At 48.1% G+C, this 25,571-nt stretch overlaps 1 protein-coding gene across 3 annotated transcripts; it reads left to right on the top strand.

The window, feature by feature from the left end:
• Nucleotides 1–10,933: 10,933 nt before the first annotated feature.
• Nucleotides 10,934–24,040, top strand: NONO (non-POU domain containing octamer binding). Of its 3 annotated transcripts, none has more exons than XM_084213344.1 (11): nucleotides 10,934–11,065; nucleotides 11,229–11,352; nucleotides 13,990–14,183; nucleotides 15,189–15,490; nucleotides 17,515–17,610; nucleotides 18,492–18,688; nucleotides 19,423–19,507; nucleotides 20,527–20,629; nucleotides 21,963–22,005; nucleotides 22,314–22,423; nucleotides 23,625–24,040. In XM_084213344.1, the coding sequence occupies exons 2-11, from the start codon at nucleotides 11,238–11,240 to the stop codon at nucleotides 23,760–23,762; spliced, it is 1,383 nt and encodes a 460-aa protein (XP_084069470.1). In that variant the 5' UTR covers nucleotides 10,934–11,065; nucleotides 11,229–11,237; the 3' UTR covers nucleotides 23,763–24,040. The 3 variants fall into 3 exon arrangements, with proteins under 3 accessions (XP_084069470.1, XP_084069469.1, XP_084069468.1); XM_084213343.1 differs by having other exon boundaries at nucleotides 13,963–14,183; XM_084213342.1 differs by having other exon boundaries at nucleotides 11,229–11,397.
• The last annotated feature ends 1,531 nt before the right edge of the window (nucleotides 24,041–25,571 follow it).

Below are 25,571 nucleotides of genomic sequence, written 5' to 3'. Positions count from 1 at the left end.
GCAGCAGGATGCAGCAGTTTGGTATAACAAACCTTTGGGAACTCTACAGCCCTCACACACCTCACCACAGCACAGCAAAGAAACTTGCTTATGCTAAATGACACATTGGGGTATCAGAGCACCAGTTCAGGAGGCTCCACATCAATATTCTGTGGCAAAATCTCCAGACCTGCCTTCTTCTCTATCCAAATAATCTGGTCTGTCCTTTCTCCTGATCTGCTCTTATGGAGCTAATACGTTTTTAACTTTTAAAATACCTTTTTTCTTTTAAACATAGAGGTAGAAATAATTCCTTTCAAGCCCTGAAGTGTGAGTCTTAACAAGACACAGGATGACAACATGCATTAATCTTGTCAGAGGACAGATATAAACAATGTTACAGTATAAACTACAGCTACTGCATAGCCCCAAAATTACATAGGCTAATATTCAGACATGGAACAACTGGAAAAGCTTAAGCTAGAACTAGGAGGAGTTCTGGAGGGTGGCAAGAAGAAAGGTGGTAAAGCCCTGATGTTAAAAGCAGTCATAAGAAGAACAAGTAGCAAGACAGACACAAGCAGGCAATGCAGAGTCAGAAAAAAAGATCAGTGTGACTTTGCAGGGCACAAACAGTGACTTGAACAGGAAGGTGTGATGCAGACTGCCAACCTCAGAGGGCAAGTTGCAGCCCAGCTCCTCATGGTTGACATCCTCATAAGACAGAAAGGTCAAGACTTAGAGATGAGGCAAGTAATACGGTCGAAAACCGAATTATACCCCCACAAGGAGATAATGGTTGACAAGCCTGAAGAGGGAAAGGGAGAAGGAGATGGAGTCTGCAAGTGGGAAGGCAGTGTAAGACTTGAAATAACATCATGTCCCCAAATAGGTTCTAAGTAGACACTACAAAAAAGGCACTAGAATCAAATGATGTGGCAACAACCTAGCCCTTCCTATCAGAGTAAGTCCAATTCTAAATTTAGCACTGTTTTAAGCCCTGAATGAGAAGACACAGTACTTTTGTTTCTTTGGCCTTACAGTGGGCATAACTCATCTATATCAATGAAGGAGGAAGCCTGATTGAATTTCACTGATGATGGCTGTTTAACTCTTTTTTCATATCCTTCCCTCTGAAAGGACAAGCAAATTTTCACTCACAAATTATTTGCTCAGAACTAAACAGAACATACTTAGAGAGAGAAGGTACCCAGCTTCTGAAACTTAGACAAGCAGGAATTTAATGAAATTATACCCAACAACTGGATTTCAAAGCCACCGCCTCCTTATTTTATCTAAATACACAGTAATATTTTCTGTTTCCTGGTGGCAGATAAAGCACTATTCCCACAATCTCAATCAGAAACTAAAGCAAATGTAATCTTCAAAAATGTTCAGCAAGTTTCACCCCAAAAGACTTGGGTGTTTCTGTTCACTTTGCATTACAAGATGAGACAAAACTTTTCGAATAAGCCAATTCCAGAGCAATGCAGGATCTAATCCATGTTTTAGGTTGGCTGACAGAAATAAGAACAAAGTGAAATAGAAACAAAGACATCTGAAAGAAAGGTCCTAAGGATCTGAAGAAGATGAGAACCCTTCCAAGATGATAAACAAGGTTTTTTCCTGCTGTTCAGAATATGAGCAATATCTCCTGCTCAAAGATACCCCCCACCCAGTTTCACAGACAGCAGGCCCTACAATAATAAGCAAAAAACCCTCAAAGCATCCAGATGAAGAAGGGAAATTTATTTACAGATATACTTAACAGAACTAACATACCCCTCAGAATGACCTCAGACACTTTGCACAAGTTTGCAATGAACCATTAAGGTCCTAAAGTAATTCCCACTTTCAGTTGGCCTAGTCTTTGCTTGGTAGAAATAGACCCTGGAAACATTTGGAGCATAAGAAATCCATTTGGGCATTCCCTCTCAGAGCATAATGCAAGCAACAATCCACAAACTTGTCCTGTAACTCATGTTACAAGTGGACCAAAGGCACCTGGTTTAACAGGGTACACCTTAACACTGCTTTCAAACTTCGGGTGATCCAATGCAAGACAAAGCTCTGACTTAACGGCAACATCCTTGACCAACAGAAAAGTCTGAAAGAGAAGAAATATTCTGCAGACTAAGGCAACTCCAAACTGTCAGGATGTGGCTGGAACAGACCTCTCTGCAGAGGCAAGGCTGCAGTAAGAGCACTCACTCACTTTGGAAGCACAGCCCCCTGTGCTCGAGGTCCTGTCCCCTCTTATCAGCTCTGTCTGAATCCTTCCAGCAGAACAGCTCACACTTCTGGAGAAGAAACCAAAACTTCTTAGGATGTGCAAAGCTAAGGACTGCTGCAGTCAGTCCCATGAAAGCACCATGTGCTCAAATATCCTGTTCCTATTCACACCAGGAATGGATACCTGGGGAGAGAGCATAAGAAACACAACTAACAGGATGTTCCTCTTCAGCACATCCCCCAGTCAAGGACTCAGCTGCTGAAGAATCACACTTGGCTTGAGCTGCACTGACAATGTCCCTGTTAAGAGTCTGTACTGGGCAAATCCTCTGTGAATCTGCCTAATCCCATTTTGAACCAATTTATACTTTGCACCTCCTAAAATTCCAGTGGTTTTAAGTCTAGCAGTTTAACATTCAGTTTTTAGAAGTGTTTTCCTTTTGTTTATTTTCAACCTGCTGCAGCAGAGCTCCAAGGTGATACAGGGCAGATGAATGCCAACTCTTGATATATTTAAAAGAATCTGGAAAAGCTGATGGAGTTAAGAGTTGAGGCTGGACCCAAGGTGATGCTGACAAACACTGTGAGTGGGAAAGCACAGAATGTCCCTGACAATGAATTCTTTATAGTGGCTTTCAACTACCAGCTGATAAGAATGAGGAAGGAGGCTCTCAAAATAGGAAAGAATGGTATTTTCCAGTTCTGTGGGTTGCTCTGAAATCAAACTCAACCTGAAGAAATTAGAGCTGCTCTGCTGCAGCAAGGTAAGAAGCTCTACTTCTGTCTGCCCCAGGCAGTCAGATTTGTCTGGGCCTTCTGTTGAGCTTCACAGTGAGTTAAGCTGCAAACAGAGCATGCACTTTATCTCTGGTAAAGTCTTTTCTCACTTTCCACAACAGAAACAGAATAGCTTATTGTTTCTGGCAGGTGCTGAAGTGATCCACCACAAATCATCACCCCTCTTATTCCAGGATCAGCTAATGCACAGCTCAGTCAGTGGGGTTTGGTCACTGGTCTGATCAAAATCTTCCTCTTTTCCAGCCACACACTGGCAGCAAGGAGAGTACAGTGCAACATGACTTGGCCAGACCAAGAGGAGGCAGTGTGCTGAAATCCTGCACTTAGCAGCACATAGAGCTGCTCCATTTTGGAACTCCTCACTTAGGAGTAACTACTCCCTGGAGTATTCAGTATGAGATATATTCTTGGTAAGAACAAGTTGAAGGAGCAAAGTCTCCTGCACAACAGCCTGCAGCAGAATGCTTCTCAGGTAGCAAGAAAGCACTTCCAAAGAAGTGATGGGACAGCTGAGGTCCTCCCCAGGTGTGCAGGACTGGAACAGAAGACGACAGTGATGGCCAAACCCAGTACCTGTCACCACCAGACCTGCCCAGCTCTTTCTGCCAAAGAGGGGCACGTGGGATCTTCTCTCTGATCTGGAAGCTCTAAGTACAACATCTCTGCCAGGACACTTAAGCACATCTAAGTGACTACCTGGGACTTTATCCAGCTTATTAAAGACATCCGTGGTGCTGTAACTCAGGTAACCATTAGCAGGGGAATATGTGGCCTACCTACAGAAATGAGGATCTACCATCAAACATTTAATTAAAAACAGACAGGAAAAAAAAAAAAAAAAAAAAAAAAAGCTGTTGTTACTCCCTCCTGATGAAGAGAACATCTCAGAAGTCTTTACAGCCCACAAAAAAATCCCACAGCCATGCAGTTACTGCTCTCCTCTAGCAAAGGAACAGGAACTGCTTGGGTATCTGTCCCAGACTTCTGTTTTTCAGATTCAGATTTTCAATACTTTTGAAGGCTGAAGGATTATCTTTTTCACTATTAGAGATAATTTGAAATATGAAAATAATTAACTAGTAACTACAAAAGACACTCAAATGAACATTTCTGCCACCTCCCATCTACAAGGTCTGTAAGACCTAAGCAGATCTCTGGAAGAAGCTTCTATTTTTTTGTGCAAAATTTTGGAACAAACAGTAACACTCCACCTAGTATTTCTCAACAAAAATAGTGTCAATACACAGTTCAATAAATAAAACATTAAAAAAGTAATATCATGTCCTACCAGCATGGTTTCAGTCAACATATCTTCATCAACAATATTATACTTTGAGTGGTGAGTACAGCAGAAGCCAACTTCTCTGCTGTGACTTATCTGAGTTTATCTGGACAGATGATAGCATTCTAAATTCAAGCACTGCAAACCTTTATTACATATTTGCTAACTCACTTCAACTCAAATGAATTTACAAAGAATCACCAGTAAGCTAAGCACACTGCTGTGGACCATGTTCCAGTCCAGTCAAAATTCTCCAGAAAGGAGCAGAAAGGATTTTGTTACTTCCTTGTGTTTTTGGAGAGGCAGCTCTCTGAGCTGCAGACTCAAAGAGCACGAAGCCCCCTTGGTGACATTCAGTACAGTACTACTTGCACACAGTGCCATCTTAGACCATCACTGTCTCATTCTTGGCTACTGTCTACAATTGATAACAGTCACTGGAACAGCTGAGATGTTTGATATCAATAAATTTTAAAAATCTGATACAGTAACACATAATCAGCCATGGTTTAGAGAACACCCTCGCAGCATTAAACCTATTTTGTTCCCTGAAAAGAAATGGGGAGACATCACCTATCTCAAAAAAGTCACAAAGTAAGAAGATCTACAGCAGACAAGTCCTTAGAGATACAGACGGATGCACACAAGGACACTAAAAGCTGGAAATCAAAGCTGGACAAGCCCATGATTAAACAACTGACCATGGGATCTGCAAACCCTCTGTGACTTGGGAGGTTTTACATGCAGTGACTCACTCCAAGTCACCCACAGCTCCTGCAGATGCCACTGGTCAAGTCCTTGTGCTTTGCAGGCAGGGTTTGGTGAACACTGTCCCATCTCCAAATGTATGATTGGTTCTCAATCAGTGCAAACTGCAGCAGCTTTCACCACATCCCCTTCAGGCCAGTCTCCACGTGTGACTGGGACTGTCTACACAACTGTAACTGGTACACAGGGGAAAAAAGGGCCTTTCCAGAATTTCACCAGCAGCACTGAGACTCCAGCAATTGTTTTTTGACAATCGCAGTGCCAGGAAAGGAGATCACTAGATTTTCCTACAGCAGGAGCCCCAGCTCAGGGCTGCAGGCCTCAAATGTACCCTGAACCCAGACAGCCTAAATCCTCCAGCACTGAGCAGCTGGTGCTGCAACACACAGCCATGAGTCTCCTGTAAATTTCTCAAAGGCAGGAACGACCAAACTGGATTTTGAGCTTGCATTCCAGAAACTTCACCTCAGTTGCAAGAAAGTGCAAGAAGGACAAATTTCAGAAATCTCACAGAAATGTCCTGGAATTAAGTTTACCAGGAGAATGCCTGCAGTACTTCAAATAAAACTGACAACATTCCTCAATCTCATCATTATCTGCTGCTAACCATAGCAGTAAATGCTAAGACAGGCAAAAGGAGCATCCTCATCCATCCAGAATGCCATCCTGGCAGCAGTTTGAAATGCTTGGATCCCCTAATATCCTTGTAAGACCAGAATCTCCCAAAGGACTAAGTGTGGTGCAAGAGAGAAAAGAGTAACAAATCTAAGTACACCCTTAGCAGCAATGCTGTCTGGAGAGCAATTCAGCTTCAAGAACCAACTCCACTGAGCTATCAAATCCAAGAGAAAAATCTCCTGGTATTTGTACAGCCAAAATAGTGTTAAATGCAGGGGAAAGGGGTGAGTGGGTAAAAAAGCTTTGGAAGTACTATTAGAAGCACAACAAAAAAGGCTTGGAGGTACAGCATGCTTGAGCAGCGTGTGTCCAAATGATACCAAGACAATGATTAAAAAAATAGAACACCTGGAAGTGGTGAAAACCAGATGGTCATCAGGTCTGTCTACCTGTTGCCCAAATGCTGCAGGAAGGCATCAGAACACCTGAAAAAGTGTTCTGGCAGATCCCACAAGCAGCTGGAGAGGACAGCTGCATGGACAGCAGGTGACTCTCCAGAGGAGTGCTGCAGCCTGGGAACAGGCCACAGACTGCCTGGAGGTCCTCAAAACCCAACTGGACAAAGCCCTGAACAACAAGGCCTCAAGCCAGCTTTGCTGTGAGCAGATCAGTTGAACCAGACACTTCTAGAGGTCCTTTACAACCCATATCTGTCTGTGGTTCTGTGAATAAACCTTACTGCACAGGAAAGAGAGAGAAAAGGGCAGAGTCTCTGAGAGGATCTATCTTTGAAGGCAAAACATTTTCCTTTAGAGGCCCTGCAGAGCCAAAATATTGGAAACAGTGTGAGCTGTCTCCTGTGCCTCACTGAGAGTCCCAGATCCCTCTGCAAGGTGCCTGCCAGCAAGGTGCTGGAAAGGGATCTCAGTGCTGAGAGGCCTCACCTCACATGCAGCTCTTCAGAGTGGCCCTGGCAAGGGTGTGTTGAGCAGAGCAGCATCCCACCCCATCTAGAGACCAACTCCTCACGCCTTGGGCTGCCCATGGCTGGCAGGCTCACAGCAAGTGGCCAGGAGACAGCACTAGCAGGACTGGTGAGGATGGTCTCAGACACTGCCATCTCCTGACTTGTACCATCAGCAGAGGAAGAAGTTAATAAAACACTACTGAGACTAAAACACAAATCCAATCAAACCCTTAGCACTGCCTTTGCTAAACTAACAAATGCATTGTCACAGCTGTAGCCTGTTCCATGCTTCCTTTAGATGGCTTTGACCACAACCCTTCTGCAGCAAGGCTTCTGCCAGCACATCTGTGGCCATCGGAGTTGTGCATCCCAGCATCACGAAGATATCATACAAGAAGCTTTGCCCCCCAAGTGGGGCCATGGCCTCAGCCTGGGCCCTTCTTCTGGCTGCCAGAGATGTGGAAGAATCTGGTGTTACTCACTGTCATCCTCCAAAGCAAGGGCACTCACAGGGAGAGGGATGTGGGCAGGTGCAGAGAGAAAAAGAGGTTGTGCAAATAGGCAGTATGAAGCCGTGAGGCTCAGGTTAGTCATTACAGCTCTGTAGGCTGTGGATATTCCTTTCATAAGGTTGAGCTCACAATAACAACAGGGCTATGCTCTTATCACCAGCTTTGATCCCAGGCTAGGCAGGGTTAGGTGAGAAAATGCAGATTAAAAGTTTTCTTGGAGATTGCAGCTGCAATGAAAAGGAAAGAAGCTACAGCCTAGAACAAAAGCCATACCTGGAAGCACAGCAGGAGCAGAGGAGAGCACAAATGAAGCAGCTCTCATCCTCATCAAAAGAGACTCCAGGAACGATCCCTCAGCACTCAGTTGAAAATCCTACCCCCCACCATCACCTGACATGTCCAGCGCTGCCTCTGCCCACACAGCATATCTGATGCCAAGACCTTTTCCCATGCTGGGCACACACCACAGCCAGCTCCCTGCCTCGCCAGGCCTGCCTCCACCTCTACCAACCACACAGGAGGTGCCTGATGCTCCTCAGGGCACCTTGCTGGCTACAGCTACCCTGACCACATGGGGAGGCTTCAGCAGAACGGGGCCTCCTGCAGCAGCCCAAGGCAGCTCCAGCCCCTGGGGCTGCACCTTCCTCTCCTGGGGCCAGATCCCGAGAACAGCACACGGTGCCCAGGGACACACACCCCCACCGGGCCTTGAGGAGGCTCCAGACTCCCCCACGCACAGGGGAAGGCTGTCAGAGAGGTTATCCAGTTCACAGAGCAGCAGCTGTGAACCCCACAGACTTTGCTCCTGCGTGTGGTGACAGCACCATAAAGGCTGAGGCCCTGGGGACACAGGGAGAGCCGAGCGCGGGCGGTGCCAGGGCAGAGCTTTGGGGCAGAGGCGGCCAGGGCTGTTTGCTGTCACTGCTCAGCACAGCCCCTCAGCAAGGACAGGCCCCGCTGGGCTGAGCGCTCCCAGGAGCCATGAACCCTGGGCCATGAACCATGCCCCCCGTGCCAGCCCCCAGCACCGATGGGCGCCAGGCTGGGGCTCTCCATCCACCGCAGGGGAACCCAGAGACCACCTCCTACTACAGGGGCAAGGATCTCACTGGGGTCTCCATGGAAGCGGGCTGAGAATGAGGGTCGGGCTGTTGGGTTCCCCAGCCACAGCGGGGGGACCCAGAGGCCAGACCCCTCCCCAAAAGGCATAAGGGTCGCACGATCCCCCCACTGCAGGGGGCACGGGGTGAGCTCTGCACCAGGTTGGGGATGGGGGTCACATGGGGGCTCCCCATCCATTCCGGGGGACTCCAGAGACCACCCTCCTCCAGAGCGAGGGCCCACGGGGATCTCCATGGAACCGAGGCGAGGATGGGGGGCCAGGCAAGTGCGTTCCCCAGCCATATCGGGAGGGGTGCAGAGACCACCGCCTCCCCCGCACTGCAGAGCAAGTCGCATTGGGTTCTCCATTGGACTGGAGCTGCGCCGGGGTGGGGGTCAGGCTGGGGCTCCCCATCCATCCCGAGGGAGCCCATAGCCCAGATCCCCCATAAGGGGCGAGGGTCGCACACCGCCCCGCCTCCGGGACCCGCCGCAGGGCGCCCCCAAGCGGCCGCCACAGGGAGGGGGCCAGCAGCACCGGCCACGCCCCTTCGGGGGGCGTCGGCCACGCCCCCTCCGCAAGGCGCGCACCCCCCCTCCCCCCGGGGGGCTCACCCACACACCCCCCCCACCCTGGTACCCGCGCCGCACGCGCCCGCCCCGCCCCCGCTTCGCGGGGCCCCAAGACTGGCCCATGGCCCCATCCGCAGCTCCTGGGACACCGCCGGGGCACGCCCGCGACCGCCACCGCTCGTACCTGGCTCTCCCGGTGCTGCGCCGCCCGCTCTACCCAGAACCCGGATTCGGGTCGCGGCCCCTTTAAATGGAGGCGCCGCTCGGAGCCCTCAACGCGCTGCCAGCCGACGGGGGGGCGGCGGCGGCGCCCTATTGGCTGTGCGGAGCGAGGGACGCGCTCTCATAGGCCGCGGTGGGGCCTGGGCTCGCGAGACTCGCTCACGAGCGGCTGCCGCGGAAACGCGGAGCGGAGCCCCGAACGCGGGATCGGCGCGACAGCCCGGATCGCGACGGGCGGCTGGAAAACCTGGGGCAGATCCGCCTGGCGGAGCGGGTCCAGGCGGGCGAGCAGCACGGAGCCGGGCGCGGGGGACGGCCGCGGTCTGGCGGGGCACGGCGGGTTGCGGGGGGGGAGCACGGCGCGGGGCGCGGGCCGGAACGGGGCGCCCCGGTTCCCGCCGGTGCCCACGCGGCCACCCGCAAAGCGCGGAGCGGATCGAACGGAATGGGCTCGCCACCCCGCACCCCGCCCCCCCCTTAACCCTATCGCTGCCACCTCTCCCGGTCCCAGCCCCGCTGTCGTCCCGGGGGGTCCGGTCCGGCCGCACCGCCACGGCCTCTACCTGCACGCGGGGGGACCCACCCGGCCGAGCCCGGGCGCCGCCACCGCCTCCCCGAAGCTGGAGCGTCTCCCCGGGGCGGTGAGTGACAGCGCGGCCGGGCGGGGCTTCCGCGGGGGCCCGGGACGCGGCACCGCCCCCGGGAGGGACAGCCTGGGCCGGCGCCCCCCATTCCCGGCACCGCCTCCCCCCGGGATCCCCCTCCCGTGCCCGGGCTGCGCTCCCGCACCACCGCGCAGAGCCCGGCGTGCCCTTCCCCAGCCATGACAGCGCCCACCTGGCCTCGCTGCCCGCGGCACCCCCTTCCCGCCTCCATCCGTGACCCCCACGCTGGTCCGCCCCACCGGGCTTGCCCCCCCTTCCCCCGCCGGGGGTCCCCTGCCGGCCGGACCCGGGTCCCCTCCAGCTCAGTGGGGCAGCATCCAGCTCTCGGCCGCCCCACTCCACCAGGGGGCTCTCCCATCACTCCCGCCCCCGGGAGCCTGCAGTTTCCCAGCCTGCGGGTACACGGGGGTGCCGGGGCTGAGCGTGGGCTGGGACCCGGGGGCATAGCCGGGAGCGGGCGGCGAGCTGAGGGGAAGCGGGCGCTCCGCGAGGGCTGTGAGCGGCCCGGGGGTCCCGCGCCCGGGAGCGGGCTGGCCGCGGGCGCGCGGCACCTGCACCGGTGAGGCGGTGGGTAGCGAGAGGTTTATTGGCAAGGCGGTGAAACGAAACCCGCCCGAGGCACGATACGAGCGCGCTCCCCGAGCGCCCGGTGCGCTCCCAGGGGCAGGAGCCGCCTTCCTCCGCGCAGCGGGGCATCAGGGAACGGGGTCCGGACGACGAGGGGGAGCCGGCGGCTGAAGGCGGCAAGGAGCGGGCATGGGGATGGAGAACATCTGGAGGAGAGCGGACCGGCCGAGTCCGGCTGCCCGGGCTCCGGTGCTCACTGGCCGGGGTGAAGAAGCCAAGCCCGGACCCGCTCCGGTGCCATCCCGGCTGCACGTTGGGGGGCGCGGCGGGGCGGCACGCGCTCGGCGCCGCCGCTGGCCCTTTAAAAGCGTCCGGCCCCCGCGCGCCCGCACCGCGCCTGCGCGCCGCGCGCGGGGCGGCTCGAGGCGCTCCCTTTGTCCCCCGCTCGCCTCTCACCCAAGCTTGGTGTCCGCCGTCGTGATTGGCAGCGCGCGCTGCCGCTGCCTTGACCAATGGAGTCCGCGCACGGCCAGCTGGTCCCGCCCCACTACGGCGGCCGCTGTGAGTGACGGCAGGCTTAGCCAGTTAGCGGCGCGGCGGCGGGCGCCAGGTGGCCAATAGGAGCTCAGGGAGAGGGGCGCCGTGTTAGGCTGTGCGAGTTCCGGCCGCGCGCTCTCCTCTCAGGGCCGCCGCGGTCCCGGTGCCCGTGTCCGTCCCGGTGTCTGTGTCCGGGGCCGCTGCCTGTCCCGGTGTCCGTGTCCCTGTCCGGTGTTGCCGCCAGGTGAGGTCGCGGGGGCGGGAAGGTCGCGGCTCAGCCCCGTTCCGTCGCCGCCGGGGCCCGGCGCGGCCTGCGCGGCCCGCCCCGCCCCTGCACGCGGGGCCGGCGGGAGCCACCCGGGACCGAGCTCTGGGTCTCTTCCCGACCGTGCGTGTGTTGCTTTTAGGTGGGGAAGATGCAGGGCAACAAGGGCTTCAACATGGAGAAGCAGAACCACGCTCCGCGCAAGCAGCACCAGCAGCACCCGCCGCCGTCCATCCCCGCGAACGGGCAGCAGGCCAACAGCCAGAGTGAGTCCCGGGCCCGCCGCGGGGGCCCGCCCGGCCCTGCTCTGGGTAGGCGCTGAGCGACCGCTTCGGTGCAGCGGGGCGGCGAGAAACCTCGGGTTAGCTGCGGCCCTCGGGCTTGCAACAGGTCTCGGCAGGAACAAAAGGAACCCGGTTTTCCAAGTTAAATCAATAAATCCTTAGGTTCCCAAGCAGGCTGCAGCATCTCCCGCTATATCAGTTTTTTCCCCTTGTTGGAAGCTGTAGTTTTAATTGCGACTGGGTTGTATTTGTGGGGTTTCTTTTGGCTTTGCTCAGTCCGCTCGCGACTCCTGTGGCGTTTTTAAGTTTTTTGTGTTCGTGAGTTTCTTGCGTTCCCAAAACCAGGGCAGGCGATATAGAGGTTCTGTCTTTGCCTCAAAATCTTAGGAAAAGATCGCTTACAGTTTGAAAGTCAATGCGTTATTGACAGCGTGTCAGTAAGCGTCGCAAATATAACTAGCTCTGTGTTTCATTGTCTGGTTCCTGTTTTTCCCCGGGAAGAACAGATAGCTTCTCAATACAGGTTTTCTTCAGAAACTAGAAACTTAAGAAGCTTGCATGCTAGTGCAACTACTAGATTAATCAGAAGAATCGGTGACGATTATATTGTAGTGAGAACGTTGTTGTAGCAATCTGCAGGCGCCTCTTAAGACTGATTTTTTAAATTTTTTTTTTTTTTTTAAATAATGAGGAACCAGGAGATGCGCAGCTTTACTTAGTATTTAATGCCAGTTGACATTGCTGAAAGCCGTTCTGCTCCAGCGGGTTTCCGGGTTTTCCTGGACAGTGTGGAGCGGCACTCCTGAGCGGGTGCTTGTGAGCTGAGACAGAACGCGTTAATGGCTTCAGGGCCCTGAACTGATCTAACCTGATGGTTTAGAAGTGGCGAGACATCTCCGTTAGCATTTTTGGGGAGGGAAAGAGTGCTTTAGTTTTATTATACGTGGATTTTTAATTTTTTTTAAAGTTTGGACACTTTGGCTGTTCAAAACAAAAATGTGTAGAAGTCACCTGTGCGCTTTGTGTGATTCCTCAGAGTGAAGTTTTTTGTGTCAAGGATACTGGGCTGGTAAAAATCCGGCATGCTTTTGTTAAGTGGTGGAGTTGAACAGGCTCTTTATCAGTTCCCAGACAATAACAGACCAGAGTGGCAGAGCAGCCGGTTCCAGTCAGGTTGAAAACAATAACAGTACAGCTGTAGTGGGGAATTCCCGCGGGAATCAGCTTGTAGTGAGTGAGTGTGTCTCACTCCTTTGCATGGATCTCCTGAGGCAGAACAGTGGTACTCTGTGTACCCCTGAGTGTAACTCTGTTCCAAGTACCTCGTGTTGTATCTGCAGCCCTTGCAATTGATCCTCAAATACTCATGATAATGCTGTGAACAAGGCAAAACGTTTCACTCCTGCACCTTTGCTGTGTGAGGTAGATAACTTACTCTCACTGCTCTTCTCTGGGCACACTCTCAGTCTGGTTATTTAGTGTTGGCCATGGTGGTGTGCTTACTCCTATCAAAGGGTTGTCCTTGCATTGTGACAGTCTCTCTTATTTAGTGCCCTGTTTTGTAACTGGAATCAAGCCATTGATGTTCACAGTTTATTTCATATGTGTGACCATGACTTGTGTCCTCTGCAAAGCAAAGGAGTTGCTTTCTGTGCCCTGTAGTCAAGTTCCATGTGTGTTTAAGAAAATGGGGTGCAGGGTGATAAGGTGATGCTAAATTCACCCCTGTGTCTGGCACATAACAGAGCTTTCAGGATCATGCAGGACTCTTGCTGAATTAAGGGTTAAAGATTGTATATGGCTGTGGGGATTTGAGAATGTTACTGTTTGTGTTTATTTCTGTTGGACAGCTCAGAAAATATTTTAACCTTGGACTTGATCTCAGAGTTCTTTTCCAACTTTAAAAATCCCTTCTAGCAGAACTCACTGAATAGGGATTTTTTTCTTGTAATTAATCTTGTAATTTTTCTGAGGGTTCGTCTATATGGCAGGTTTTTTTTTTTAATTTTGGGTTGGTGTTTTTCCCCACTATTTTAACTATTCCAGCCTTCTCTTCAGCTTGGAAACCCATACTCTGGAACCCATCTCGTAGAATGACAGCTATCTGAAATGTTATCTGTCTGAACAAAATTTCCTCATATTTTCATATTTTTCTAGATATCTGGAGTTGTTTTTGTGTGTTTTGGAGTAAAAATCTGTTTTCTGGCTAAACTGTGTCTTTTCTGTAATTATTCATGTTGTAATATCAAAATCCTGTGCTGCGACTGCAGTTGTTTTTTTTTGTTTTGTTTTTTGTGGGCCAGTTACCTTGACCAGATCTCAAAAAGTTTGAGTGAAATATTTGATGTTATTTCAAGCTGCAGTGTGTTGTTTTCTCCAGTTCTAGACTGTCATTCACTGGTGTTAATGAGCACTGAGGTTTAGTTTTCTTTAAAAAAAGCTATGGGGCCATTCTGAAATAAAACCCCCTTTTTGCTGGAGAGATGGCTGGAGAGGTTTAAGACCAAAATGAACGGGTGTGTTACCTATATTATCCTGTGTCTCTGTGGTCACTGTGATGAAACCTAATAAAATTTATCCCCCCAACTGTAGAGCAGCTGTGTACCTTATTCCCCTCAGATGAAGGCCTGACTATTGACCTGAAGAATTTCCGGAAACCTGGTGAAAAGACCTTCACCCAAAGAAGCCGCCTCTTTGTGGGGAATCTGCCCCCAGATATTACAGAGGAAGAGATGAGAAAGTTGTTTGAGAAGTATGGCAAGGCAGGGGAAGTCTTCATACACAAGGACAAAGGCTTTGGTTTTATCAGGCTGGTGAGTGACTTGGCACTTTGGGGAGTTTTGTGGTGATGGCTCACAATGGAGCAGTATTGCTAATTGAAAGTAGTAGATGTTCTGATGTCTTGCTGATTACACCTGCTGATGATTTTAGTAACCTGGAATATGGGATTAGCTTCCAAGTGGTTTGTCTAGAGCTTGCTTTTAAGAGAGATGTGAATTTAGGCAGCTTGTCGCAGGAGTTATGAGAGATCTGATAAATTTATTCTGAAATCAGCTGGTAGAAAGCAGAAGAAAACTCACATGAATGTGATGCTATTATAGACAAAGTGAACTTTTCTGTTTCTGGAATTCCTATGGGCATAGTTTGTCATGCAGCATTTCTGGCGTGATTAATACTCTTGGGCTAGGGGATCTCTAGATGATCACGTTGAAGTGTGTCTGGAAGGGAAGTAGCTACCACGCTAGAGTGGTTCTTAGATTTCTGTGGCTCATGCACCACCTTTGTGAAAGCCCTGAGGTGAGTGGATGAGGTTCCCACACCCATATCTGGGCCACTTTTATGTAGTGCAGCTGCTTGGTAGTTACTTAAATGAGTGGAAAAGTGGGAAAGTGGCATGAAAGGTGTGAAAGTGGTATAGAAGGTCTTTCATAGATTGTCATACTGTCAGCATTTCCTTATCAGACTTGGTTAATAGATTAATCTTGATTTTTTTTTTAATGTATTTGGGTTTTTTTTTTTAAGTGCTTTGTAGCCTCAATATAATTATGTGTCATAATGAAAATTTCATTGTTTGCTTAGTTCATACTAGCTGTTGGACTAAACTTAGATATTTGTTATATATTTCTCACCCTCCCCACCCCCAAACTCTGACTGTTCAGTCATTCATGATAAGGAATAGCTGTGCTTTTTGGCACGCTTCTTACCGAGCTGTGGGAGAATCATTTATTTCTCTCAGAAGTACTTGTTATTGAGAAATAAGCTTGTGTTTAATCCTGTGCCTTACTGGGAGTTTTAATCCAGGCTGTTTTTATCTGCAGGAAACTCGCACTCTGGCAGAGATTGCCAAGGTGGAACTGGACAACATGCCTCTGCGTGGGAAGCAGCTCCGAGTGCGCTTTGCCTGCCACAGCGCCTCGCTGACAGTCAGGAACCTGCCTCAGTTTGTGTCCAATGAGCTCCTGGAGGAAGCCTTCTCCGTGTTTGGCCAGGTGGAAAGGGCTGTGGTTATTGTGGATGACAGAGGACGATCCTCTGGGAAAGGCATTGTGGAGTTCTCAGGGAAGCCTGCTGCTAGGAAAGCGCTGGATAGATGTAGTGATGGGTCTTTCCTGCTGACTACGTAAGTGTGGGTGGGGAGAGGTGCTCTGCTGCCGTGTGCAGGTTGGGTGGCATTGGCTGGTGAACGCTGGTTCTGACACCACAGTGGGACAGATGGGGCACGAGGTGGTAGGGGATTGGCCTGGGAGAATTTTATTTAACTTTGTTCCAACAAGACACAGTCTGTGCTGAAGCTCAGGTCTGAAAGCTTTCTCCTGGGAAGCTGCTAGTGGGGTAAGTGCATAAAACTTCCCAATAAGTTTTTTCTCCATAAAGCAACCTTAGGGCAATTAAAGCAGCCTTTAAGAGCAGGACCTACTTCAGAGACCATCCATATAACTTGTTTGGAAACAAAGTGCAAGTGTTTTAATTGTACACTCTGGGTCACTACAGGGGAGAGTCTTGGGGTGGGATTCCACAGGGTGGAAATGCCACTGTGGGCATGGGATCTGTTGGAGAGGCTGCTCACATGGATTGGATTGTGTGCAGTTTTCACCATTATAAACTGCTTTCTCTGTACTTGAATGTAACAAGGCAGAAAAGCATGTTCTCATAATTATATGAACTTGCTCAAGCAAATGACCAATTCCAGTTGCATTCCACAAAGCAGCTTGTTGCTCTGTTAAGAGGGAGCCATTTCTGATGTCTTAGGAAAAAATTACTCTGTTTTGTATTACGCTCCTAGAATTTGTGACTAGAACACTTCCTGAAATGGAGCTGTATTGCTCATTTTTAAAGGAATTTTTAAAGTTTTGTGCTTTTCACCTCCTGTGGATCTGCAGTGGCACAGCTATACACAAGCACATTCAGTTTCAAAAAGCAGGTTTTGCTAATTTTTTTAATACCTTTTTTTCTCCCTGATGCTTCTTGAGGATAACCAGCATAGTGAGTAGTGCTCTACAGGAGGATTACTGTTAGGGAACTTTTGCTGGTTCAGAAGTCTATACCTGAAAGAACCATGAAAACAGATTTTTAAAAGTGATCATAAAAAACTAATCACTATCAATGCATAGCTAAGGTTAACATTCAATCTCTTTATAGCTATCAGTACGTTAGGTTGTGGTATCTAAGACCACAAATAAGTCTGTTGTTCCTTTCTAGTTGTGGTTTGGTTTTGATTAAACTTGTTCTGGTTTGTCCTAGTTAAAGACAGGAAAGCTAGATAAACTGTTTGAAATCTGTTCATGTTAGAAAATAAGATTATTAATAATGGAATATGTCACATCAAAGTGCAAAGCTGTATTATGGATCTTCAGCTGAGGAAATGGATTTTAGCCTTCCATATCCTGCCTTCCTGTTGGAGCCTGGGTACCCGTTGCCACTTGGCACAACAGGATCATCTGTCTTCATTTCCCCATCCCTGGCATCTCGGACTGAGGAGCTCATGGGGAGCTGGGGTGCTGCTTTGTGATGAGGATGAGCAGTGTCAGTGCTGTGGTGGAGAGCTGATTCAGAGACCAGGTCAATACTTTCTTCTGCATGCAGAAGCCAGGGAGACCAGAGCGCACATCTGCAGTGTCTGTTGTGAAGTGCACCAGTGGATTCCCCGGGGGGTGGAAATTCAGACAAGGGCCCAGTGGACCTTCCTAGAGCACTGTTGCCAAGCAACAGTAGCACATGGTGGCCTCACCAGCAGAGGATGACTGGATGGTACAGCCTGCAGCCTCCAGTGAGGAGCAGTGTAGTGACTCTTTGCTTTAGATAGCCACAAAAAGGCACAGATGGCCTTGTGCCGCTCTAGAGACAAGACTTCATGCTGAATAGATCCTACTGGAGTGTGTCAGGATTCCAGTTAAGCTGTAACTTACAAGTAACTGCAAATATTATTCTTCCAGTACAATTTTGGTTTGGATTAAACAAGAATTTTGATTAACAGTTACACTCCTATTCTAGAAAAAGAGTTCAGTGTGATTCCTGGTTTCACTTTGGTTGAGATCCCCAGCTGCTCTGAGTTTCTTTGAGCAATACTAAAAGCAATATAAGTTGTGCTTTCCACAACTGCAAGTTCTTGAATTTTTGTGAAAGCACCTCACTTTTTCTTTACAGATTCCCTCGCCCTGTCACTGTGGAGCCCATGGATCAGTATGATGATGAGGAGGGTCTACCAGAGAAACTAGTCATCAAAAACCAGCAATATCACAAGTATGTGCTTGGCATGCAGCAGGAGAGGAGAGGAGTGTGCCTGTGGGCAAGTGTCCCTGTCTTAGAAGGGTGGCTCATCAGGGCCTCCTTTTTTTTTCCATAAATGTGACCTGACTTTAGAAGGAGAATTGCATTCACTCTTCTCTTGCCATGATTGGCTGAAAGAAAACAAACAGTGATTTTTGAATCTACACTGCTGGTTAAGACTGGCAGCCTTCACACATATTTTGTATAAGTCCATTTCAGTTGTTGGAATGAAAAATTAGGTCAATTTGAGATAACACAGATGACACGAGATTCCTTGGGATTTATTACAGAAAGTCTATGTAGGAAACACTTGAACCCACAATAGAAATTTAAGGAATTATGTGACTAGCATTAGGAGATTGTAGACCTATCCAGGTACAATATCAGAGTCTGAGAAGGCTTCCCAGTATAGGTAGGAATCCTGTGATCTGAGGAGTTGGCATTAGCAAACCATGTGAGCTCATGAATTTTTCAAGTAAGGAAGATGAGAGCTTCAGAATGTGGAATTAGGAATAGTCCTGTTCTACAAGTGCAGAGTGAAAATAACATGCACATTTGGGCAGTGTTTATTTCTGGAGTGCATCTGTCCATAAGATGTGCAGCAGGAGCAAAGGCTGTTGCTTTCAAGGGTATTTCTAAATCTCTACCCAGAATCTCTTATGAAAGCAGTATCATTGCTTGTTATGGAGGAGGACGGCTTCCATGCAGGAATAAGATGATGCCTGAGGAGCAAACAAACTGGTGTCTCAGGCACAGTTAACTGGGGCCTGCTATTGCATTTCACACACAAATGGAGTTTTCTTGGTTCCTCCTTGCTCTCCTGAAGCATTCACTAGCTCTTCATTGTTTGACAGGGAGCGTGAGCAGCCTCCTCGGTTTGCACAGCCTGGCAGCTTTGAATATGAATATGCCATGCGTTGGAAGGCTTTGATAGAGATGGAGAAGCAGCAGCAGGAACAAGTAGATCGCAACATCAAGGAAGCTCGAGAGAAGCTGGAAATGGAAATGGAAGCAGCTCGCCATGAGCACCAAGTGATGCTCATGAGGCAAGGTATCAGCCAGATAAATAAATACAGGGTGGGAGCAGGGCCCTGCACTGTCCAGGAGCGGGTGGCTCAAGACCACTGAAGGGGAGCTGTGGTGCAGCAAATAAATGGAATCACAGCATTGTTTAGGTGGAGAAGATCAGCAAGTCCAACCATTAACCTCCTTTCAGGTCCTTGTAAAGCAGTAGAGTCTCCTTGAGTCTTCTTTTCTCCAGGCTGAGCCCCATGCAGCTCCCTCAGCTGCTCCTCCTCAGACCTGTGTTCCAGACCCTTCCCCAGCTCCATTCCCTTCTCTGGACATGCTCCAGCCCCTCAGTGTCTTTCTTGTCATGAGGGGCCCAGAGCTGGACACAGGATTTGAGGAGTGGTTCAGCAGTGCCCAGTCAGGGGACAGTCACTGTCCTGGTCCTGCTGGCCACACCATGGCTGGCACAGGCCAGGTGCCAGTGGCCTCTGGGTCACCTGGGCACACCTGGCTCCTGTTGAGCAGCACCCCCAGGGCCTTTCCCACCAGGCACCTTCCAGCCCCTCTGCCCCAGCCTGGAGCTGCAGGGGGTTGGTGTGACCCAGTACAGGACCTGGCACTGAATTTTGTTAAACCTAACATGGAGAGATGCTACTGTATTGGTAGAGGCTCTGTTACTTTTTTCTCTTCTATGTTATAGTTCTGCTTTAGGAATTCATAAGAGGTGGCATGGGAGATGAGTCTGATTGTGTTTTTTACTGTTATCTTACACAGATTTAATGAGGCGCCAGGAGGAGCTGAGGAGAATGGAGGAATTGCATAACCAAGAAGTACAAAAACGTAAACAGTTGGAACTCAGGTGAGGGGCAGGTTGGGAAAGGCTGTGAATCCAGAGCAGAATAAAACATCACTGCACCTAGTTGTTCATTGTGACAATTTAATTACTAGCTCAAGTATGCCTGTTAATTAGGGCTTTTTTTTGTTCATAAGGAATAGTGTACACTTGATTTAAGATGGAAGAGTTAGGATTTCTTCCATTGATTAGTATGTGCTTCTTCACATTTCTGTGTCTCAGTTAAGCTCCTTTATGAGGCAGATAGAAAAATCAGAATCTCTGCTGTGCTTTAGTGGCTTCAGTGCTGCAGATTGGGAAGTCCCATTCCAGCACCTCTGTTTTCATTTGAGAGTAACTTGGTATCAGAGATTTCTCTCTCCATTGTAGCACTTCCTTGTCTTGGGGTCATTTTGAGAAGCTCCAGGAAGATTTATAATAGAAGGGGCTTGAGAGCTGTCAGGCTTGATGCATGATATTGTGTGTAGTCAGCATGCATTTGGGAGCTGCTGTGTACATGGGGTTGGAAAATGCTTCCAAGATCATGAGTTCAGCTGTAAATCTAACAGTGCCAAGTCCACCATGTCCCCAAGCACCACATCTACACATCCTTTAAATCCTTCTAGGGATGGTGACTCCACCACTTGGAGCCTGTGCTAGTGCTTTGTAACCGTTTTGGTGAAGAAATTTTCCCTGATGTCAAATCTAAATTTTCCCTGGTGTTACTTGAGGCCGTTTCCTCTTGTCCTGTCACTTCTTACCTGGGGAAGAGACTGACTCCCACCTGGCTCCACCCTCCTGTCAGGCAATTGTGGAGGATGGTAATGTCCCCCTTGAGCTTCCTTTCTCCAGGCTGAGCCCCTCCAGCTCCTTCAGCTGCTCCTCATGAGACACACACACACAAGTGGGTTTTTTTCAAATGAGCTCCTTGAAACTGAAAGTTTGACGTGTAAAGTTTCCAATGAAGATCCAGAGGCAGCACTGCAGCGCAGTGATGCAGGTGGTTGGTGTTTGTTGTGCTGAGCATCCTTGGACTTTCTTTACAGGCAAGAAGAAGAACGCAGGCGCCGTGAGGAGGAGATGAGAAGGCAGCAAGAGGAGATGATGAGACGCCAGCAGGAAGGCTTCAAAGGCAATTTTGCTGATGCGGTATGAGTGCTTCTACATTTCCATTACATCTCTACATTCACAGTAGATTTTTCCCTTCCACAGCACAGCTTTCTGTGAAATTTCATCTTGGTTGGAGGACTGTACATCACTAGTGCATTCTACCCTAAATTATTGACTCCCTCCAATCTTAATACAGTTTAGCCTGGAAACTATAAATCTCCCAGTTCTGTTCCACTGCTCTTCATGTAGGGCCCTCTGTAGCTGTCTTGCTGTTCAGAAAAATGTACGCTGACTAATTCTATTCTAACAGCAGCACACACACTGTCCTGAAGCACTGCAGCAGAAGGCTGTTATGATTATATGACTGGCAATATCCCTAGCTTGCAGTCTGTCTTAGTCATGATAAAATGATCCCAACTGAAGGCATTGCTGCAGGCATGGTATATGCTTGTACTTAATAGTCAGTTGGTCGAATATTTTTTTTGTAGTGTAACCTGGTGGTAACCTGTCTTTTAATAACAGTATCTCTAGTTCTATAGAGAAATGCCTTACAATTTGTTTCCAGTCTCAGGCACTTTTCTGTTGTGGAGGTAGCTGTAGGGCTGTTCAGGTGGTGTAATGGCATTGATACAGCTGGGGGTAAGTGTTCAATGCTTACTAGTGAAATTGGCCCCTAGGCAAAATAGGTAAATGTCAAACCAAAGGGCCAAGAGCATGGCTGAGCCAAAAGCTGGAATATTCTCTTTGTGCAGCAGATATCCTGACTCCTACAAATAATACTGCCTTCCTATGATGAATAATGGCACTGGGACTGCAGGTGAAGTGAAAGTTGTCTTTACTTACCGCTGTTAAAAAAAGTAGTGCCCTCACTGAAGTGCTCCTGGTTTTGCAGTGAGAAAAATCTGTGATAGGTATTTCTGATGCTTGGTTAATAAAAGAGAAACTGAGCTCAGTAAATGGTATTTTAATGCAAGTGACCCAATACTGTGTCTTTATGTAAGCTTGCATTCCTTTCAACAAGAAAAGCTTCTTAGATATGCTGAGGGAGTAGCAAAACTAATTTCATCTAATGTGTTAGTACTGCTCAGCACATCTTTCCATCAAGATGTCTTTGTTAAAGTCTGCATGTGCAGCTTTGCTGCTGGATGTTTTATTATAATTCTGAAAAACAACCTTTTATAATGAGATATTTAAAATACAACCTATTCAATCAGCAGCAATCACGTGAAGGTTGCTCCTGCCTTTCTTTGAAGTTTACCCTGGGAATTACTTTTCTACACATTAAGTAGTAAATCCTCAGAATTCTTCGAATTTGTATAATTGCATTTTTAAAAGCCTGATTATCAGCTGAAATGGGTGTCTGTCTTTCCAGAGGGAGCCACCAGACATGCGAATGGGACAGATGGGTATGGGAGGTAAGAGTATTCTTTGTTCTTGTGCATGTTCATTTCCTTACAAAATCTACCCTTTTTTTTTAGTGATCTCATTTTTTGGCTTCTTATTTAGAAACTCAGTCAAAGTAATCTCCCAGGCTAGTAAGAGGAAGTATTTATGTGACAGGAAACATAACATGCTGTAAAGCAAGATCAACTGGTTGTGATCTGATAGTGCAAAGCTGGGACTCTCTCCCTGCATGGAGCAATGTTTTGTGGCTCTGGAGTGATGAGCAGACCCCAGTCACTGTGTGTGTGTGCCAGGATTATTCCTCAGTTTTCTTTTCCAGGTACCATTGGCATGAACAATAGGGGAGCTATGGGTGGTACCAATGTCCCAGCTCCTGCACCTCCTGCTGCTGGTCCTGGAGCTATGATCCCTGATGGAGCCATGGGAATGGTAGTGTATCTCCATCTGCTTTTTGTGCACACCTCTAAAATGCAGATTATATTGTTTCCAGTATTAATCACTAGCTGCTAAAGTTGAAGCTTTTTTTTGTCTACCCAGACCTCTTGCTTTACTCCTGCTAAAATCTTTAGAAGTTAATCTTGCCTTTGTGCTAGCTGATAATTTTCAGAAGATTGAGCCAAGTCTAATAATGCCTTAATTTACTTTCAAGAGAGCTAGTGCTAAAATGCTTGTTAGAAAGTAATATATGGTTGTTTTAAAATGACCTAATGGGAAGCACTTTGTTAAATTGAGAGGTTTTTGAGAGTAGATTCTTGTAGGCATAAAGCCAAGCTTTCGGAAGTGTTCTGTTCATCACCAGTTCCATGACCAGAAAAGGGTTATCTCCTGTTCTCATATGCCAGAAGGAGTTCAGCTAATTTGCTCAGGAGATCAAAGGCAAAGAATTAGTGGTGTTTATGCTTATTTGTTTGACTTTTTAAAATTTTTGTATTTGATTTAGTTTTAAACTTTACTGCGGGGTTTTGCAATAGACCCTGGCTTTTGTGGCATTTGTCATCCCTCTCTGTCACATAGAGGATTGGCCCTCCCACAGTGTCAGCACTTCAGTCACCAGCAGAAACAGCAGCAGTCATAATAGAGTTTGTCCTGAAAGTTCATGTTCCTTCAGTGGTTTTTATGAACTGGTCCAATAAACAGTTTTCCTGCAAACATTCCTGCTCAGACTTCCTGCTCTGTTGTGACTGCTATGACACAGATTTTTTTTTTTTTAATCATAAAGAGCAGTTTTATTTGTCTAAAAACTTTTGTACCTAAGTGGTAGGGACAGCAAAGCAGCTGAGATTAAGGGAATGTACACTACACAGGGAAACTAAGGGGGAAGATGAAGCCGGGAGTGGAAAGGGAAGGTGAGTTCACATGGCTCACCTGCTGCACAGCAGGGCCCTGCTCTGTGAGGTGGTGCACTCAGTCCCAGTATGCCTGACTGCAGGTTGTGTGGGGAAAGGAGCTTTGTTCTGCAGTGGTCCAGTGGTGTAGGTTTGGGACTGTGGGGAAGTTTTTGGTGGGGTGAATGTTTGCGGTGAGGTCAGCTGGAATTGTGGAATCCTGGTAGAATTGGAATCAACTCAAACTGCCCTTTGTTCTTCCTTGTTTTTCTTCCTGCATCTTCTGCACTTGTCCTTGTTCCCAGACCCCACCACCACCTCCAGACCGCTTCGGCCAGGGTGGAGCCATGGAAGGCCTTGGAGCCATGGGAGGGAACCCGCCCGCCTTCAACCGAGGAAATCCAGGGGGGGATTTTGGCCCCAACAAGCGCCGCAGATACTAACAGGGTTAAGCTATCCCCTGTACACGCCCCAAAGGAGGAAATCTTGGCTGGCCACACAGGGTTCAGCCTGGGGGGGAGGGGGGGACGTTTTAAAGATAGTTAATTAGGGCCTGTTTTGGTAAAGCCACTCTAGGACAAGGGGAGTGCAGTCTGACTGGTAAAGGTTTTGGAAAATTTCATGTGGTGCATTCCTAATTTCGAAGTGAAAAATGAATTCTGGGAGGCTGCCGTAGTTCAGTAACAGTAAAATCTTGCAAGGACCCTAATGCCTTGACCATTCCAGGTTTCCTATTTGCAGCTGAAATCATGAGACTAAATTAGATAAAATTTCAGTATGTCTTGGCATTTTTTTAGTGTAGTGTACCTTGCTTAAGAGCACAGGGGAGTCTCTGGAGAACTAGGGCAGCATTTGGGTACTTTGCAGCTCCCATGATTTTGTAAATTTATATAGCTCCAAATGATCTGTCATGTAGTGAATTGGAGGAGGTTTTGTTTCTTTTTCTTTTCTTTTTTTTTTTTTCCCCCTCCTAACTTGTTAGTTACTCTTTTTACCTGGACCATCTGTTTCTTTGAAGTAGTTGACAGTCGTGCAGCCTGAAGGGCTGGGAGGTTCTTGTTTGGATGGATTTTTTTGATAACGTGTTGTATCTCTTTATTTTTACTGGTAGTAAAGTACAATCTATTGGATAAAGATACTGTATCTCATGCTGAAGATTTAACTAAAACAAATGTTTGTATAATCCTAACCTTGCCTGTCTTTTGTGTAGAAGTACTACAAGATTTTTCATTTAGTGTAAACTGTTTGAACACAAAATGTAATTGTCCCACTAAAAAGTTTGAGTTTGTCTGAGGAATGTTACAGGAATGCATTATTAAAGTGGGTTTTAAGCCTTTTTTTATCTGGTGTCTTGTTTCTTCTTTTTTTTAGTTCTAATGTCTACATGTGGATTGAATGAAGCTTCATGTTATGGTGTGAAAGTTGTTCTTGCATAGCTCTGTGTAAAGAGGGTGTTCAACCCCTGAGGATTTTCTAGCAGTTTTCCTTCTCACAGAACGAGTTTTATTTGTGGATTGGAATGTGACCTTCAACTTCAGCGGGTCAGAATGCAGAAAGGGAGCTGCTGACATACCTGGGATATGTCTGCTGTGGTTGCAGGGAGCTGGGATGCAAGACTTGTCTGTGTGTCCTGGAGCTCAATTCCTTTCTCAGGTGCAGAGTACAGAGTTGTCTGTCTGTGCTCTGTGCTGCAATTGCCTCTGGCTGGGGCGTTCCCAGCACTCCTGTGCTGGGATAGGAAGGAGAGGACTCACTGATGGCAACAGTAATGCTTTATCTGGGGTAATACATGAGGGAATCTGTAGGGACAGGAGCCTTCTGTGGCTTGTGCTCTCTCATTGTGTCTCTAGAGTTGAGACTGAGAAGGGGGAAGCTTAGAAATAAATGTAGGTGGGAAAGGGAGGAGGGAGAAAGTGTTACAGCCTGAAAGCATAAGAAGGTGCCTTGAAAAATTATGAAATCATGGGAAAGGTAAAAACATTGAGATGGCTGATGTTGCCACAGCAAGAACCTTAAATTACAGTTTGGTCCTGTGGGTACTCTTTAAGTGCAGGGGAAGATGAAATAATCACTCTGGAGCCTTGATTAGTTTAACCCTGTCTTTGAATGGCTTTTAGTTAACCTGGAATGAGGTGATAAGATGTGTGGAAGAGAGACTGCAGCCAATGCTCTTTGTTTCTGTTTCTTAATTTGTTTTCCACATTTGAGAGTATCAGCAGTTGGTTTGCTGAGATGATTTGGTATCTAATGGT

The sequence above is a fragment of the Fringilla coelebs genome (genome assembly GCF_963513975.1).
Source record: "Fringilla coelebs genome assembly, chromosome: 11".
NCBI classification, from domain to species: Eukaryota; Metazoa; Chordata; class Aves; order Passeriformes; family Fringillidae; genus Fringilla; species Fringilla coelebs.
This window is presented reverse-complemented; position numbering and strand designations above follow the sequence as displayed.

Bases quoted from the DNA above. Each gene is read 5' to 3' on its own strand.
- NONO (XM_084213342.1), top strand. From the start codon at position 11,238: ATGCAGGGCAACAAGGGCTTCAACATGGAGAAGCAGAACCACGCTCCG. The intron at 11,398-13,989 runs GTAGGCGCTGAG...TATTCCCCTCAG, and splicing joins CCCGCCCGGCCCTGCTCTGG to ATGAAGGCCTGACTATTGAC. The intron at 22,424-23,624 runs GTAGTGTATCTC...CCTTGTTCCCAG, and splicing joins CTGATGGAGCCATGGGAATG to ACCCCACCACCACCTCCAGA.